General features: G+C 36.7%; 2 protein-coding genes across 2 annotated transcripts; one reads left to right on the top strand and one right to left on the bottom strand.

Annotated features, from left to right (window-relative positions):
* The first annotated feature begins 263 nt into the window (after positions 1–263).
* LOC139685431 (B9 domain-containing protein 1-like) lies at positions 264–2,719 on the top strand. Its single transcript, XM_071582446.1, has 5 exons — positions 264–633; positions 771–882; positions 953–1,061; positions 1,151–1,269; positions 2,173–2,719. Exons 1-5 carry the CDS (start codon positions 514–516, stop codon positions 2,355–2,357), a joined length of 645 nt encoding a protein of 214 aa, XP_071438547.1. The 5' UTR covers positions 264–513; the 3' UTR covers positions 2,358–2,719.
* A 4,656-nt stretch (positions 2,720–7,375) lies between these two features.
* On the bottom strand, positions 7,376–17,031 carry Rab40 (RAS oncogene family member Rab40). The gene is made up of 4 exons (XM_071582450.1): positions 16,687–17,031; positions 16,410–16,603; positions 16,108–16,330; positions 7,376–9,088 (listed from the first exon to the last, which is right to left on the bottom strand). The coding sequence occupies exons 1-4, from the start codon at positions 16,829–16,831 to the stop codon at positions 8,829–8,831; spliced, it is 822 nt and encodes a 273-aa protein (XP_071438551.1). The 5' UTR covers positions 16,832–17,031; the 3' UTR covers positions 7,376–8,828.
* Positions 17,032–19,165: the final 2,134 nt, after the last annotated feature.

Genomic DNA, 19,165 nt, shown 5'->3' with positions numbered 1-19,165 from the left:
GAAGTCTATTTATATGCCGTTAGGATAACATATCTCCTTAATTCTATGTGAATTGGGTTAAGTTTAAACTTAATTCTACAATTTTTTCCACTTACTGATTTGGAAGTCTTTGTCTCCCCGTTTTCCGAATGTTTTCGAATCAATAATCTCGTGGCAATACTGACTAATGAATTTTCTACTCAATCCTTCTAGGTTGTATTTCTAATTATATATCTATTCCCAACGCACCTTTTCAGTGTCCTGTTTTTGACTCTGAAAAAAGTCCTTAAAAGAGCCACAGGACGTTGTTATAAATTGATTACCGAAATGCCCGTTTTTTCAGCTTTGTGAATATTTTGATTAGGTCCAATTTAATTCCAATAAGACTGGAACATGGATGAGGAGTCTCGGATTCTAAGTTCGTTTATTTACATTTTCTTGTGAGGTATGCGCGCCGCCATTCCCAGTGGTAATCATCGACAACGACGTATTCAATCGAAATGACTGTCGTATGAGTCGTATTAGTGATAAATAATGGAGGATTCGTTTGTTGTGACTATAACCGGCCAGATCGAAAGTGGAGAATTTCCTCGTTATAACGACCTTTACTGCAAGTATTGTTTTATGTTTGGAAGTGACTGGGTAGTAGCTTCCGTAAGTGATTGATAATACCATAATCAACGTTGCCTTATTAGATTCATGTCTATAATAAATACGACTTTCTGAGCAATGTTATATTATTTTAAGGTTGAATTACCGTAATCTTTAACTGTACTCATTTCGTTACGTAGGGACTTGAGGAAGGAATTTCGCAGATATCTCGAAAAACTGTCGACGAAAGGGGACTTGTTATATGGAATCTTCCATTGGATATCTCCTTGAAAAGCACCAATCCGTTTGGTTGTGAGTATGATTTTTGTACGTGGGTTTTAGAAGTATATTGTTGAATTTCTAGCCAATATATCAATTTCAGGGCCTCGTCTAGTCGTTTGTGTGTATGGTTTGGATGCCTTTGGAAATGATGTAGTGCGAGGTTATGGAATGTGTCATATTCCATTTCGTTTAGGGTGTCATCAAAGAAGGTATTTAATATGAAGTGCAGCAAATTTTCTACTGGCGCTATAAGCATTTTTACCGTCATCATTTATTGTTTTTCTCGAAAATTCTACAGGTTACCGATGTTTGTACCTGTATCAGCTTCTCAGCTTCAGAAGTTCACAGCATGGATTACAGGGAGACGGCCGGAATATGTCGACCCTAGGGTGCTGGGGCAGGGGGAAGGGAGGGAAGGTAGGTTACAATGAACTGTAAAATTATTATTTTCACTACAATATTTAGTATTGTGAGTAGTAGTTTAATTGATAGATCGAGTTTATAACCTTCCCAACTTAGCGAACATAAATGCTCAGACCTGGAGCAATACAAAACGCATGACATTTTCAGAAGCAGTGCATGATGCTGAGAATAATTTGAAAAAAGATAACACCATATCTTTCAAATATTTATTCTATTTCTCTTAATATAATCCCTCTATATTTGCTCTTGATATTCAGGGAGAAAGGAAAGTGCACATGATGTGGCAGAACCCCTCAGGGTAGATATTCAAAATGGGGTCTCTTGTTGAAACTAGCATTAAACTCAAGATTTTAACATGTAAGCCATCCCATCATTCCCTGAATTTTTCCAACACCTCTTGATAAAGTCATTTACTTATTTGAAAAAATACTTTCTCAAGGTAAATTATGCCAGAGATGCCATTCCTTTCCCATCCATACCTTGGTATGATGTTTTTTAGTGGCCTAAGTTAGATGTCCTTGTTTATGAATGCAGTGAAAATAGAATCAAATGAATGGTTATTTATATGATTTTGATTCAAGTGTTGAACTTATTTTCGCCCATTTTTCTGGTTGTAATCGGACATCTGCATTTGTTCTCATCCTTGGAAGTGAAATATATATTAATTGATTCCACCATGATGTGTGGAATCCAGTTATGTTGCTTTATGCTTATGTGTGGTGCGGCAGCATAACTTCCTTTGGTACACAAATTGAATTGAAAAAAGGAAGTTATGTTTCTGCACCCTGTTTTTAGGCCTATGATTTCAGTTTCATAATACTTGTGCGTGTATTTGGCTGGAAAAAAGTCAATGGATTCAGCACTACTATATTCAATCAATCAAATGCTTTGTTGCAGCCACGAGAGTTACGTCGGAGGGGTACACTAATGTGTTATTCAATGTGATGAAGCGGAACATGTCCCAACTGGGGTATCAGACGTGCCCCAGCTCAGAGGCACTGACGTCAGTGACTGCACCACTGGAGAGAATCACATCGATGGGTGTCCTGACTTCCGATGTGGCCAATATGTTCCTCCACTAGCCTCCCTGCACGCCTTATTTTGTACTTCTGCGAGTGACGGTATCATGGTGCCATTGATAGCAAAAGAGTATTTCTCCCAAAAACTTTTGATAAAGAATAATATAAGACTTTCCTCTTTGTTTTTCATCAATTCAACTGACACCAAATATCACCACCTCCACATTTTAGATTGTCCTTGGTGCATCAAGACCTCTTTGTGCTGGGAAAGTCTAGCACAATCCGCACTTCAATTCGATGCAGCCATTTGCGTCTTTTGTAATGTTGTGATGGTATATGACAATGTGATGTAATAAGTGATGTATTTAATTATTTTTTATTGTATTACAATAAGAAATTTCCAAGCAATATGAATAAAGCTTTGTTACAAACCTGTTGTAATTACTGGCATCCTTTTAAGGTTTAAGTGTCCTTGAACTATACACATATTTTATCAACCTAAGCCTTTGGTGAGTTATTCTTCGAAGGAAGAAGTAAATCCATAGTATGAGCCAAAAATTTGATAGGGCAAATTTAGGTTCCCTGAATAGATTTAATGTTTGGGCACACTTGCAGGTAAACTGTTTGTCCATTACCTACGTGTGATTCTAACTGCATGGTGGCATTGGAAAACAATACTCTTCTATGTATCTCATGACTGTGGGATAATGAAGTTGGATTTTGCCAATGAAACATGGCGGAAAGAAGAATTAATCATTCAGTGGAAGTGCATTACTTATTTTAATGCAAGCTTTCAGAGTTACTGCCAAGGAATGGTTTGTTGGAAATACCTTGTTTTGGATAGTAAGCAACTGTGAACAGCAGTGTTGGCAATGGCAATCAGAAATTACTGGTCCACACAATCCCTGATTATTGTATTTTGAGGTACAAAATACATTTTGTTGCTGTTTAAATTATTTGATTTGGATTGCTTTAAGTAAAATGAGGCCGTGAATTAATTCACATATTCTTGTCTTTCTAAGTACTTGTTGCCCATTGAACATTTTAACTTTTGTATGCAAGGTAACATTGCTTGTTGTTCCTTCAATATTTTTACACATACAGCACAAGTTGTCATGTATTGAACCTGTTGTCTAGCTATTAGATGGACCAACTTCCTGTCCATCCACCTAGAAACCAGCCTGGACTACAATAATTTCCTGGTATCTAGTTTATTTAATTAATGAATCTTTGCTCATATGTTGAAGATAAAATTAACCAATTTTTAGTTTTTGGTGAATCTAGCAGCACAACCATGTTATCCTTGTCATTGAGAGTGAAATGTATGATCGAATTCCTTTTACCCTTCCTTTAGTGTCATGGCAGCCAAAGGTTTGTCGGAAATGAGGTGTAATCATAATTTTTAAGGTGTACGGAAGGAAAATGTCCCTGTTCATCTTCCTGGCGGAAGTTCTTCAGTTAGTCCATATTTCTGTTGCTCCCTGAAATAGGTGCATGGGTAAAAAGCGGTTCCATTTTGCTTTGTTTTGAAGAGTGCAGTGGTCAACGCATCTTGTCGGCCAGCGAAGATAGCAGCTTCCTTGATCCCATCTGTACGTGCATGATATTTCGATGCTAGCGTGTGCCGAGCTGAAGATGGAAGCTGCAATGCCGCAAACGTCATCCATCCATCCATAAATGAAAATGCTGGATAGTGAAACTACCAGAAAAACCCATGAAATAAATATTAAGACTAAAATTCAACTTTTACTTTTGTCTGATATGATTGAATGATGGTCGAGAAAAGGGCTACCCCCTAAGGGAATGCTAACTTTAAGGGAAAGGGGATTGCTTGAATTGAGAAGAATTGCTATCAATTGAATGCTCATATAGAATGTTGGGGCTCCAAAGGATCTTACTCATTCTTAATTAGACTCTTGCAGCAATTAGATGTATCGTTTGTACCTCCCTAGCAATTAGCATTCTCTAGTGCTAGCAAGACTTGTGGTTGTAGTCTAATATGACACTGTAGTTCTTGCCTGGAAATCTATGAGCAATTGTGTCAATTACTGACAATTGAAGCACTGCAAACTTTCAAAGATCAACAGACTGTGGTTCTGCAGAACCAGCTCTAGAGTTAATGATGGCCTAGGAATATCTGGACCCTTCTTGGACCCCCAGGGCTTCCATGGTGAGGGAGGAGACATCTCCAGAGTCAACGAGGAAGCCATGGGGCTCAATCAGGACAATAGTTTACTCTTCAGCCACTGCATGGCCGACTGGTGTTATTGCAGCAACGTGAGTGGATGATCAGCCCTCATCCCATGGGATATTGGAGGTACCGCAGTTGACAACACCGGATGCATGGATATTATCCCAAGAACTGATGAGGACTAAGACTGGATAAAAGATGACCTAATGAATATTTGGTCTCAAGTTTTGAACCAATTGAAACCAATGCATTTTTGCCCAGTCTCTTAGGGAGGGTCGAGAGGTATTAGAGAAAGAATTAGTCACTGTAAAAGAAGAGGCAAATTCAGAAATGGACAAATGACCTTCGGATGGAGGGCTGGACCTCTCCTACCATGCCCCAACTGGTCCCTGCAAAGTCATATGCTGCATTTCAAGCCAAATAACTTGAGCCCCCAGCTCCAAAGATATTTAAAAATGATAATAGATACTTCTAAAGCAGCCATTTTTACCAAATTTCAACTTGCTCAACAATTTTAAGGTAAAATTAGGTGAAACTGTTATAATTTTGTAAATATTCAGAATTTAATGTGTACATTAGCATAAAATATAACACCAGGTACAAAGTTTGCTGTAAAATGCATGTGATACTCACAATGCTTTCCTAGGGATTTTATAATGGTAGCTCTGTGACTGGTTAAACCTTGAACTATGTTGCTGGGATATTAGAATTAAATGCGTTTACACTCACCTAGTTTTTGAGCCACCATCATACCCCACCACTCATACAGCAGCGAGGACAGGATATAATGACCCAAACAATCTGTTTTGAACAATTAACCAATGGGGAGTGTTGTTTGCTGCTCACTGCGGCACCGCAGCCCGCAGTGGCCTTGGTTTGTATGCTGATGAAATAGCCAATATAGGCCAAAGATGACAAGTCAAAGATTTGGAAGTAGATGGGATTACATTCAGCATGGACTGCAAATGAGCATTTCTGTATGCCTGCAGCAATGCTTCAGGCATGAGATCAGTGTATGGAGGGTGATGCTTAAGTGCATTTGAAAGTATATCATTATCATACATGCAGTTTCCTCATACCTGTTTTCGAGCCGGGATCGGCACTGGACCTAAACAGATGATGTCAATGACCCATGTGTTTTATTCGGAGATGAACAGAGGGCAGTGAGAATATGATTTTGCTCACCATCACAACTTGAAAGGTGCAATCTCCGTCCTGACTTTGCTGGGCAAAACACATTCCTTCCAACGACTTTTAACTCTTCCATAAGTTGCATGAATTCCTAAATTCTCAATTTTTACTAAATGTCTGACAATTCAGGGCATATTGTGCACAGTAACACCTCCATTATTCAAAGATGGGATATCTCCATTTTTAAACCCCAACTGCAATTACCGTATTTCCCAGCCAATAAGATGCACATTTTTATTCCTCAATTGGCTCTAAAAGCAGCCTGCATTTTAAGTGGCAAGGGCACATCCGTGTAATTTGTACATATACCATGCGAGTATATTTGCAGGAAAAATACTCACGATTAAATTTGTTTCCGACACCAGGCGTTGAAAATGATTTCCTACATTATAATGTCGCTACGATCACTATGTTGAGTCAGCAGAAAGCCACAGAGTCTTAATGTTTCTGAGGAAACTTCCTAAAAAAACTCCCAAATAAATGGTATATAATATAAGTTTCATCTCACATTAGGTGCTGCTGCTAAATTTGAAAGACATTGAACTAACAGGGATGTGGCCCCTCAGCTAACATGCATACACATTGTATTTCTCCAGATAAACTCTGCAGGCATTCAACCTCAAGTAATATCAGTGTGTTGTAAAGGCGCAGAAAATGGTTGCTATGAATACATGTTTTGAGAGTATCAAAATAATCACAGAAACTAAGTGTCTACGTTAATAACCACCCATGGGAGCTTAAGAGAGCAGATTGTCATATAGTATTGCATTTAAACTAAAATTTGTGAAATAAGTTTCAGAAAACTGAAACAAGTCAATTGAAAGGCGTTTTGGTTCAGTGATGTTGAATTGATGGTATTTTACCATGAATATACATTGATATACATAGAGATGCTTATTAAATGCAACAATTCAATTTCATTCGTATTGAGTGTGAACATCAAAATGTTTTCATCCTCTTCTTTCTGGTTTAAGTATTTTTTGTAAATTCTAAACTAAAAAACCAGAGTGCATCTTTTGGCCTGGGAATTGTGGAAAATACTTTTGGCAGTTTTTTATCGTAATCAATATTGTTCATAATAAAATCCAATATTGATGGCCATCAGTACCACCATAAGCAGTTCAACCCCACTAGCATCGATAATCATGTAAAGCATTCTCTTAAAATTTTAAAATTTATATTCCTTATAAATTCCACCAATCTATCTCACCGAAAACTTTTCCCAAATAAAAGTTAACCTGATAGCACTGAATTCTTAAATGATAAAAATTACATGTAAAATGACAAAAACTGTAAGGCATTGAAATCCATGTTTTAAGACAATGACCATTTTTCATGAACAAAATTATTTCACATTTACAACTTTTGCCACCTCTTATTACTGGATGCTGATTTCATCACAACCTGAATTATGAGCAACGCCAGGTCTGGCTCACGCCTGAAAATGGCCAAGGACTCCGAGAAAATTACCTCGAAATATGAGATCAACAACTACTGGAATGTGTTCAAAGATGAGTGACACACTACTACATATTTAATGCCTTCTATAGTTTTCCGATCACTGCATTATTCTCGGAGAAGACACTAATTGCACCAGTTGTAATTTAAGGGTTAAAATCTGTCAAATAAAAAGCATATCAGTTTAACAATATAAAAGTAAAGGTACCAAAAGGTAATACCAAGAACAACACTAAAATAATGTAATACTATCTTGTATTGCTTGATAAATGAAAGTTTGTACAAAAATACACCAGATATATCTTATGTACAGGTAGATGTAGTAAAATTTTCAAGTGTTACAATCACACTAGTTCAACTATTGGCATAGATATTTAACCAATGTATAAAATAATTTACACAAAGATTAATACAGAACATGTAGTAATCAAGATATTATTTACAATAGCTGTGAAAGAAGTGTACAAATACATTAATAATATTGGTTGCTCAAAATAACCTTGAATTAACCTGAAACCTAACTTGAACATGAAGATTCTCGATGTAGCTTGCAGCTTTGTGGACGGTTTATTTTTGTCTGACCCTTCTTTGAATGACACTCAATGGATGGACTGTCTTGATGATTATGTATGTTGGACTGAACATGCTAAGATAACTTACACTGGGGTTACCAACTGACAGAAAAACCTAGGGCATGATCATTTGAGAAATTCAAGGTACACAACAAACAGGATAACATGACCGGGAGGAAAAGTGCCAGACATTGAGCATGATTGGAAGAAGACGGCAGCAAGGTGCAAAACTATTGAAATGCTCAAAGTATCATTTGAAAACACAGATATGAAGACTTGATTTTAAATATACTAAGAAAACCTTCAGAGTAAACTTAATGCAGGGCTAACATGAATGTAAATAATAGAATTCATAAAATAATTACAACTGACATCTACATTCAGGTGTGCACCTCAAAATTGTCAAATTGGCTACAATCAAGAAGGTATCAAAATATGTTATGTGTTGTGACACATATTTTGGTAACATAAATGACTTTTGTGTGTTACTTGAAACTAGCGCTAAGGCCTCGGTATGTTTGCTACTAGGTGCTTCATCATTTAAGCTCTCTTTATCATTCCATAATGAAAATGGACAAATCGTGAGTAAAATTTTGGTTCAGAAAATACTATTGGAATAAATTGTTCAGCATACCGACACCTAGTTATTAAGAGTACAAATATACAAAAATGAGGAAATAGAAAGATGTTAAACACGCAAATCCAAATGTCACACTGTAACTGGATTACCACAAAGATATATATATATATATAAATTTTATACACATCAATTTCACAAAACCACATACACATATATTACAAAAATGGATGAACCAATGAAATTCAAATCTCCACACAAAACTGACTAAGGTACATACACGCATGCATACACACACAACAATATTTGACTATCAAAATATTAACTGTTCCTCAACTGCCAATTTGAATTAGACCAACCAGTTTCACACAAGAGTTCCAAAACTACAATACAATATTTATAAACATTTAGTAAAATGACTGAAAATATTATTAAAGCTCTAATAAGAAACTTAAGTTCATGGACGATTTTTAATGTTACAATAAAGTTTACATATTCCAAAGAAGGCTGCAGAATTGGATGCGCATTGGGAGTGGAGGGGGGCATTATGAGAGCACACAGGAGTTCCGTCCGGCGCAGCTGGTGCGGGAGGAGTCGACTGGGGAGTGGATCTTGGGCTTCTTGACGCCCCCTCCACTTGAGATGCCCCCAGGCAATGGTCGGTGCACGTAGCGTGCTGCATAGCTTGTCATGGCATAGGACTTGAGGTGAGACTTGATGCCAGTGGGCAGTGGTAGCTGCTCTATGCCGTACACCGTGGTACGGGCAACTATTGCACGACAGCAAAGCTCTTGCAGACTGAGAACTTGAATGCATGGATACATGAACATTAGACAGGAAAATGTAAGTTGTTTTTCAAATTTACAACAAAATGAGATACAAGCAAGGTTGCGTCAAATTTTTCACCATTTCCTTTCTATTTATTCCAGCAAATAGTTTGGATATGCCGCAAGCACTCACAGTCAAAAGCATTTAACAACTCCTCAGTCATTTAAAGGAATTTGCCTCACATGCCAACTCAACTACATGGGATGAAAAAATGTGTGCACTGAGGATCTGATGACAAAGGAAGTCATCCATTGCTTGGCCCAAATGTCAAAGTTCACCACTGATTGGGGGAGCCTAAAAAGTTAGACTATATGATTAAAGCACCAGAGGACGTTCCCTTTGACATTTTTTGAAATTCAAGTCCTCCAAGTCCCCACACCAATTAGTACAAATATTTGATATTCCAGGGTCAATCCTTCCAATGCCTGCCGGTCCACCCAACTCTTCCAGGCTACAAATTGTGCTTTGGATACCCTACCCCAAAATCTTAATAAAAAGCTACATGAATCAAACAATCCATGAATTACAGAGGGCAAATTTCACCAAACTTTTAAAAATAATTATACCCATCAATATATATAATAACTAAGCACCAGGGAGAAAAGTAATTAAAGCCATTTTCTGTCCAACAAGGGTGACCTATAATTCATATTATAAATTGTCATTTGTGTTAGGTGCATAAATTACAATGGTTACCATTCCATTTGCATAATTGCCAAGAGTATGATAAATCTCAACTAAGGTAAGCATTAAACCTTGCAACTTTAAGGAAGCAGCAAATCTCCAATATAATATGTAAACCTTCCAAAGTTGTCATTGTCATAAGATATTGTACATGAACTTATCAGTCCAAATTCAATGGTTGACTTCAATACTTTTAACAAAGGAGAGAAATGACAATAAAATTATTAATTCGATCAAAATGTTTTTCAAACTAATAAATGCAAACATAGCTGCCATATTCACAATGATGCAAAAACACTACATAGCACCTTCATTTGTTAATTCCTGATGACAAATAGATTTCAGCAAGAAGGCATGTGTTTGGCATTATAAAGCCTGCACGACTGAGTGAAATTCAAAAAATGTCAATTCATACCATATTTCATGGGAAAAAACCAAATGATTTTAAAATTGATGTGAGGGCCAATACAAACACACTATCACACATGGTGTCTTTCCATCTTACATTAAAGTTAAGTTAAGAACATGAATTTGCAAGTGATATTTGAAATCATTAACTTGTCCAATGTTGCTAATTAATTATAAAAAGCAAACGGAAGACATTAATGAAATTAATTTCTAATATGCTAAAGAGGATACTCATAGAAGGATCACTTCAGGCAAAACATGGACATTTTTGTTTTTCTGAATCTGTGAGAGGGAGTCGTGACATTTAGTGGAACATACGGGTAAACTTGAAGGATTTAAGGATTCATGGGACCCCAAAGACTCATGAAAGTGATTACACTGAAGCTGGGGTAGCATGCCAATGATTTGGAGCCGGGAATGCCATCATTAAGTGCAAAGGCGAACTGAACAAGTTAGAACCAGCAGCACTGCCACCGAGGAAATATTGCAGTCAAATCAATCAAACTTGTGCCACATACATATTAAGCTAACAAATTCAAATAAGACTTTAGCACAATAAATAATGTGGATTAAAAATGGATGATCGCTCTTTGTCAACAAAACCCTTGTAGATAAGAGATTGAATCTTAAGATATCCCATCTGCCATCACTTACAATCATAGATCTTATTCCTGAGGATGACAAAGCCCTTTGGCTGGATTGACTGCTCAACTCGAGCAATTACATGCCTTGCATTTCAGATGCAGAAGCCCACACAGCGATAAATGCGGGGTTTGAGCCTCAAGGACCAAATCCATGGATTGACTCACAACCTAACCACCATCACTAACGCTTAAGCACAGTTACATGAAAACATGCATGATCAACTGAGGATGGTAAGAAACCAACGCTCTAGAGTCTAACATTTCCATTTATATGATTATATTTTATGAGACAAACTGGTAAATCTGATAAAAGATACTAACTAAGCCTTCTCTATGAAACGCCAGATTCCCTCTTTAAGCTGAAGAGGATGAAGCAAGGAAAATAATTTTTCCCAGGGATTAAAATTATTTGACTTTCCAAGTTTTTCAGGTAGACGGCAGACAACTTTTTCAACTAAAATGAATTTTAGTCTTAGACTAAAATGAGTTTTAGTCTTCCACACATCTTTAAAACTATTTCTTTTCAATTAATAACTTAAGAAATAATCGCTGATTAACCAAAGAGTGGTCATTTTGTTTGCTGGAGCAAAATCTTTTCTAAGCCTCATTTGAGCACAGGTACTTATGCATAACTATGTTTATGAAAATTAATACAAAAAATTATGTTATTTTCCAACACGTTTTAGGCTCACTGAGGAATACAGTAAGAAGATCAAATAGAGCACTGAAATTGCATATGATAACATATATAATATAAAATTTTAACTAATTTGCTAATACATAGGTAGATATAAAAAAAGAGAACTACTATACATGTTTGAGCAATACAGCAAGAATAATAATAATAAACCATAAACACAGTAATCAACCCAAAGGTCGGTTTCGCAGGTGATGGTAGAGTTCACCAAGTACTAAGCTTGAAGGTGTGTGAATTTCACACATCAGGGTAGGGGGGGCAGTGCCTTTCCCTGTATCGGTTATGATTTCCCAGGAAGATCTGGCACCCAAAAAATCACATAGATTTTGTGGAATTGCAGGTGCTCAGAGAGGCTTGCCCGGGAATTGAACCCGCACCCTCCGGTCAGTAGTTCAACGGTCTACCCCCTGGACTACCGCGACCCTCAATAATAATAATATAAAATAATAAAATAAAAGTAATACATTATCATTTATGACAGAGTTAAGGTAACACAACATGTTCTTTTTAATTTATTGAAAAATAACCTCAGAGAATGATGACATAACATGCCATCTGTAAAGCAAGATCTTGCTTAATGGATGGAAAACAAATGGAGTCAATGCAATATCTTGCCAAGAGTAAGTTGTCATCAAGTAAATCAATGGACTTCTTGTCACACCGGTCGGTAAACGAGAATTTAGAATAAGTTCCGTATTTGAGTGTAATAGTTCTTATTTTGATTTTAAGATATTAGTTTCCGGTGAAAATTGAACTACAGATTTTATTGGTTAGGCATTACTCAATCGATGGACTTCAACGGTAGACGTTAGGAATCCCAAACTAGACAGAATGTCAACGACTGATCTCAATGCTTAGACATCAAATACGTCCAAAATGCACCAAATCCAAATGTTTATCATTTACTATAAATGACTATCGATCACACCAGAATAAATGCTTTCGACTAATTGCCTTAGATCAATGTACTGCAGTTGATACAGTACCGTAATATTAGGCATAATTTTATTTTTTATGTCACTAGAATTATTTTCTGGCTCACACCATTATCACTCAAAATTTGGTGATTTGAAGTGTCTGTGCTAAACTTGCCCCGAAGGTCTCGACGGACAACAAATAGCAGAGTTGAGTGCCTGCTCGCGAAGACCTTCTGCAATGGCATAGTGATGATTCTGCAAACCCCTTACAGTGCCCCTGACTTGGCACCAGAGGACTATTGTCATTTCGCTTAAGTGAAATTTAATACTTAGGCAATGAGAAAATGTACTTTGTGCTAATGGTTTACAATTAATACAATTCTGGATATTTACTTGAGGCTCACTCTTGTTAGTGAAATAAATTACTTTGATTTGTCTAAATTAAGACTAAGAGAATTTAGATGACACCATTCATACAGATGATTAGCAGCATTACTCGACCTTGAAATTAGGAGGCCAATGGAAGTACCAGGCACCAAAATATAGTCATGGCATGGGACGATGGTGAGTATCGGTAGGAGGTCCAGAGGAGGCAAGAGAAGAGGAGGAGCAGGTCGCTAAACAGGTGATTGGATGCTGTGATAGAGGGGAGAATGTGATGAAGGAAAAGACCAGGCATGGTGGAGTGGATTGTAATGCACCATTCCACCGTGCATCGACAGCGGAATGAACAGTGCCCTATCATTCGCTACAAATCGAAACAAAGATTTGCACTATTCTAATTCTAACGTTCATCCGCTTTCGCTCCCCCTTGGCTGCTGCAAATTCCCAAAAAGGCTTGCCACCCTCACCCTCAATTTTCACCAAATTTTCTGCTGACTGGCAAACATTCAATTCATTTACCTATGAAAATTATGTGGGAGTGGTGTGCAGAGTTGGACCATGAAACCCTGGGCATTTTTGATTTTTAATTATGCACTCCCCTTGGCTATTTGAAATAAGTAGCTCTCACTTCCCCATTTCCTTCTCATCTCTTCTGTCAGGCAATACACAAAAGGTACAATGCAATTCGGATGAAGAATTTCGATAACACCTTGGAAATAAAACACCAAAACCTCAGTCTTAGCTTTTAAAAATCCCAAGGCTTGGATTAAGCCTAGGGATAGAAAACAATATTTTCTGATGGCAAGTCATTGGAAGATGAAGTAAATGCAAATTGCAGTAGTTCCTCAACAACAGAGACAATCTAAACACTTGATAGGCTAGCACTGAAGGGTTAAAAAGCACAAAGAAGTGGGTCCTGATTTCATTTGCAACACCCTCAGAGGAGACAGCGGGAACACAAACAGATGGCGGAGAGGTTTGAAAGGAGGGAGAGTGGGAAAAAAACATTAGCCATGTTTCATTAGGAATGAAACTAGCTAAGCATTACATATTTATTTTTTGCTTGTACCTGGTCCTAGATTCTGAGGGAAGGGATACAACAAGGAATAATAATTCAACTCTGAAACATGTTTCAGGGATAAAAAGAGAGAACCTTTTTAAATGCACACCACGGAAGAAAAATGGGGAAAATAGAGCCATTTTGTAGAAATAGTGATGGAGAGGTGAAAGTGTGACAACCGGCAAGTGACAGATTTTGAGCTCTGTTGCACACCTTTCTTATACTTTCACCATGGAATAAACATTAAAATCCACTATCAGTAAAGACATTCCTTCTGCCAAAACTAATCAATAATACACTAGACTGAATAGAGCTGACAGTCTTCACCTGTAAATTACATGCACGACATCGGGGCATAAACCATACAAACCCCTAAATGCCAGTATGGTTACAATGGAATCACTAGAGTCAATCTATACAGAGCAAGTGAATGTTGTTTCAAAGACATAGGCCTAAGTCTGGGGAGCCACATTTGCTACCCTTAACATTAGTTAAGTTTAGTTTAATCAGAACAACAATACAACTAACTCCATTATTAAAAGGAGATCACAACCAATTTCCCATGAGATTTGCCATCCTTTCCAGCTTTTCAATGCTAACAAAAGGCCTTTTTTTATGCAAGTGTTAAAAGTAAAGAAATGAAATACTATGAAAGAATTTCCACTCATAAAAGTTTTATCAACAATGAATGATGCATCCAAATAATATACTCCATAAAAAAAAACAAAATTTAAACTTACAAAAAGGTTATAAAATATTCACACACTTTCTTTTGTATTCTCAACACTTACATGAGTACAAAAATATTGATTAATTAAAAGTGTCTTTCAATTGACTTTTGCACACTAACTTCTTTGCTCTATATCTAGTTAATAATATTATAATAATATGCTGTGCAAATGTACATGACGGCCTAAAAATGATTTAAATTAGGGGTGGGGACCACTAGTTGCATTGATAAATAGAACTTTCCTTCTGGTGCAGGCACCCTATGCGATACACCTTTCAGGTGGATTATGGGGGTGTTTATGAAGATATGGATGAAACTCAAGGATTACAAAACTAAAATTGTCAACTGTCACCACTACATAAGGATTAGTCCGTTGAGATTGGTCAAATCTAGTCACATGCATTGTTTCTTCCTGCATATCATCAAATGTGCCTCATGCATACCTAGTTTTATGAGAATCTAGCCACTTAAGGAAATACTCCCAAAAACTGAGAATTTGGAAATTTTTTTGAAATATGGCAGAGTTGGGTATCCCCCGAAAAAATTTGTTTTAAATTAATTATGTACAGATGAGCAAGGGGTAGAATTTGATATTTCTCAAAAGGAATTGCCCACAAAGACAATGTACAGGGAAGGCGTTCCAATTGAAGACACTGACTGTGCTGCCAATTGGAACCTGTGCGCGAATTCTACTCTAGTTATATCAGGAGTTCGATGGATATTTTACACGGGAATTTCAACAAAGCCTCTTAGGAATTTTCCCAAAAAGAAATTGGAATGTTGGTGTAATTGGAGATTACACCTAACAATTGGAAGATCAACCTTCAGAACCACTGAAGGCACATGAAACGACATCAGGCTCGTATGAAATTATAGTGAATTAACATGCATTATTAAGTCGAATACTAATTCCAGGTTGTCTCCAGCAACAAAAACGCTTTCCGAATGTAATAACAGAGGAAACAATATTCTCTTAGATTAGGCGTTCGTTTCAAAACTACACTCCAATTTGAAACTTCTTAGTAACCCGTCAAATTTAACATAAAACTTTCAAGCTAGCATACTGCATTATGTAGACCAATGAAAAATAATATATCATTTCTTACCACCAGCATATTTTGTAATCGCCAATTACAACGACTTATAGCTTCGGAAATCGAGTCCATAGAGATCAAGCATATTGCTATACACAGGAGCCCGATATTGGCGTTTTAAGCATCATTTGAAAAAATTATAACCCGTCGACTTATATGTTATATTTGAATTAGTAATGGCCTTTACCGAGGTGGCATTTGTATTTTTGTGAAAGTTAAATGATAGCATTGATTTTACATGTAGACCCCTCTACCTTAAACCTTCATTTGTGACAACAAGGTATCACAAAAAACTGCACAGAAATTTACAAGCACAAAATCAACCAGCCATTATTGTTTCTCAAACGAATTGAACATTATATTGCATGATAATCTTACCTTTATTAGATCTCCAAAGCCTTTCCATGCCATTTCGGTGCAGAGCCATACGAGAGAGCTCACTGAAGCTTTCACCGACATTAAAATCACATAGAGCACTAACTTCAAAAAATGCCATTCGATGTTTAGCAGCATAAGCTTCTGCTTCCTTCTGACTAACCTGTCGTTTGAATGCCAAGTGCAGGCGATTACCAACCAAAACTTTTGGTACACCCGGTGCATGCTGCAAAAGAAAATTTGCATAAAACTAAGTATATTATTGAACCATGCATCTACTGTAGTCATGATGATATTCAATTTACTTCGTCAACTTCTTTTAGCCATCTGTCAATTCCATCAAATGACCACTTGTTGGTGATGTCGTAAACTAAAAGGATTCCCTGAGCACCTCTTGAATATGATCGAATAATAGTACAGAATCGACCTTGACCAGAGGTATCCCATAACTGGAGTTTCACACGCTTTCCGTCTAAAAGTATGACTGTAGTCTTGTATACTGTAAAGTAGCAGGCAAAATCAAAAACGTTCCGTGATATTGTAACATATTTGTAAATAAGGCAATATGTTCAACTTCCTTACCACTTCCGCTGCAAAACGGGGATTCTGACGATCCGTCTTCCAAGTCACTAAGTATTTCTTGTTTTCCTACATCACTATCTCCCACCAACAAGAATTTTAACAAATAGTCATATTGTTTTTGTTGAGATCTTGGCTCCAATGCCATAACAGAATTCCTTTGTTTCTCTTACGCATAATAATCATATGTTTATAACCAAGGAGCAAAGTAAATGCAACCTCTCAAGGAACTGTCGATGTCAAAACTAATTATGGTGATTTTGGTTAATCACAGTTGGTGTAGATCACAACTCCAGAAAAAACAACACTCCTCCCTCCCACTACTTACGCATATTCCAGTACTGGAGCAGCCAGTGGTAATAACACAGTAATATCGATCTCGACTTTCGATATATCCATCGCCACATGACGAGGTGAGAGCGAGATTCGATGGAGGATTAATTGTATACGATATATATCTAGACCTTAACCATGGCCTCTGCGCCCCAAGACGAGTTAGCATGAGTAATAAGTAAATTCGTATCAACATGTCACGTCAAAGTTTCCTAACTGCTGAATTACGTCGTCACATCAACTAAAATCAATGTACCCACGTCAAAATGTATGCTTTCAAAATTATCCACTTCACTCACAGCTCACTCCTGTGCAAATTTATAATTACTTCTTGTCAGTGCGAATGGCATTCTAAATATGCGGTTTCTGCAGACGATGCTACCAAATAGATAACTACTTCGCTCAGAACTTGTATGTGGGTATTCATCCCGATTATGAAATATGTCATTCTCATAATGTAATTTTACACAAATATTTTCCCATGAACTATAGGTAAGAGAAAAATTACAATGTGAATAATGCAATCAGAATAGATAAAAGCTTTTCCTAAGTACCATACGGCTTGGGAAACAACCGAAGGTTGTCCGTTTATGAGCTATTCTGTAGTGGTTGTTCGAAAGATGCAAGGCCAGATATATCAGTTATCATCCTCTCATCTACCAACTTGCTTCATTCTCCAGGTTTAATGGAAGCTGGCTTTATAAATCAGCCAGTGCTAAATATCCAATGTAGAAATTATTACTCATCCAGCTTCCGGTAGGGGTTCTTACCCTTGCTACACTCTTAGAATTACTTCTATGTGTTACGTGAACTTCGACAAATTACAAAAAGTCTTAGTTCCTTTTTATCATTGATTTATAGCTACACAAGTTCAACTTCCTGGATTAAATGTTGTGCATGAACACACTTGCCCTCTGGTCTTCTTCAAATCATCTCCCTTCCCCTGCCCTACTTTCCACCCTAGTCCCCTTCACCATTTACTTAATATGCATGTCTGTCGTGGACAATTAAAAATTGAAGTCTGACTTGGGTTTCCATGTGGCTGTGATTTCCCTTTTCATACTCAATTCCAAATGATGGAAGATCTATGAACAACAGCCAACTACTTAGTCATTCCATTTTATATCTCACAACTCAGAATTCTGGCATTAACTAAAGAAATATTGATTCCTAATTTTTTGTGCCATTTTCTGGATACAGCTTTCAACAAATGACTAGAAGAATAATTTTAAATAGCTTAACACTTGAACCCTCATTCATTGGTCAAGGTAACTTATAAACCCTTGAAATTATGTTTGCTTTAATATGATATTTGTCCAGACAGGGTTACATGCAATTTAACTTGTAAGCCCATCTAAAAAATTGTTAAAAATTTCAATAAATGGTATCTTTTTATCTGAAAAAATATAGTTCATGTGATCTTAATTAATGAATTCTGAAAATTTATAACTGGGATCTCAATGGCACTTAGCCCAATTTTAAAAAATTTCAAGTATGAAATGCCTTTTCATCTTTATCCATAACAAACAGCAGGATAGGAAGGAACATTAAAATGCCTTCATGATGAAATTCATAACTCCTGGAATATCTTTTGTGCACTATAGCAGCCCCATGAAAAAATCAGAAAACAATTGCATAACTTACTCCATCAATGCTATTTAACCTATTAATTTTTCTTCATACTGTTCATGGTGACTTGTAAACACTATATATTTTGTTGTTATAGATTTAGGCTTTGTTACAATTCTCTCTTTTGCTTATTAATGACATGGCAATTACTGTATATTCCCTAAGAAGCCTAAATTATGCAAAGTAATAACTGTATTTTCATTATATTTACTCTAAACTCATGCAAAGGTAAGTCTTCTGTAAATTTGATCTGCATCTGAGTTTTCCCCTTAAGTAATGTGCATCTACATGACATACAATTGGTTGATTCGATCGATTTTCATTCATTAAGCCTCTTTATCGTTCTAGTTGTAGATTACTGCATGTTTGGTTTACATTTACCTCTATAAACGTTCCGACAGCATTTGAGTCACGTCGGGGGTACCTCAGGGAAGTGTAATCGAGCCGTTGCTTTTCTTGATTTTTGTTAATGATTTGAACTGCTAAGTGAAAAGTAAGATTAGGATGTTTGCGGATGACA

The sequence above is a fragment of the Hetaerina americana genome, unplaced genomic scaffold (genome assembly GCF_022747635.1).
Source record: "Hetaerina americana unplaced genomic scaffold, ioHetAmer1.1.p SCAF_112, whole genome shotgun sequence".
NCBI classification, from domain to species: domain Eukaryota; kingdom Metazoa; phylum Arthropoda; class Insecta; order Odonata; family Calopterygidae; genus Hetaerina; species Hetaerina americana.
The sequence above is the reverse complement of the archived record's forward strand: the minus strand, read 5'-3'. Positions and strand labels throughout refer to the sequence as shown.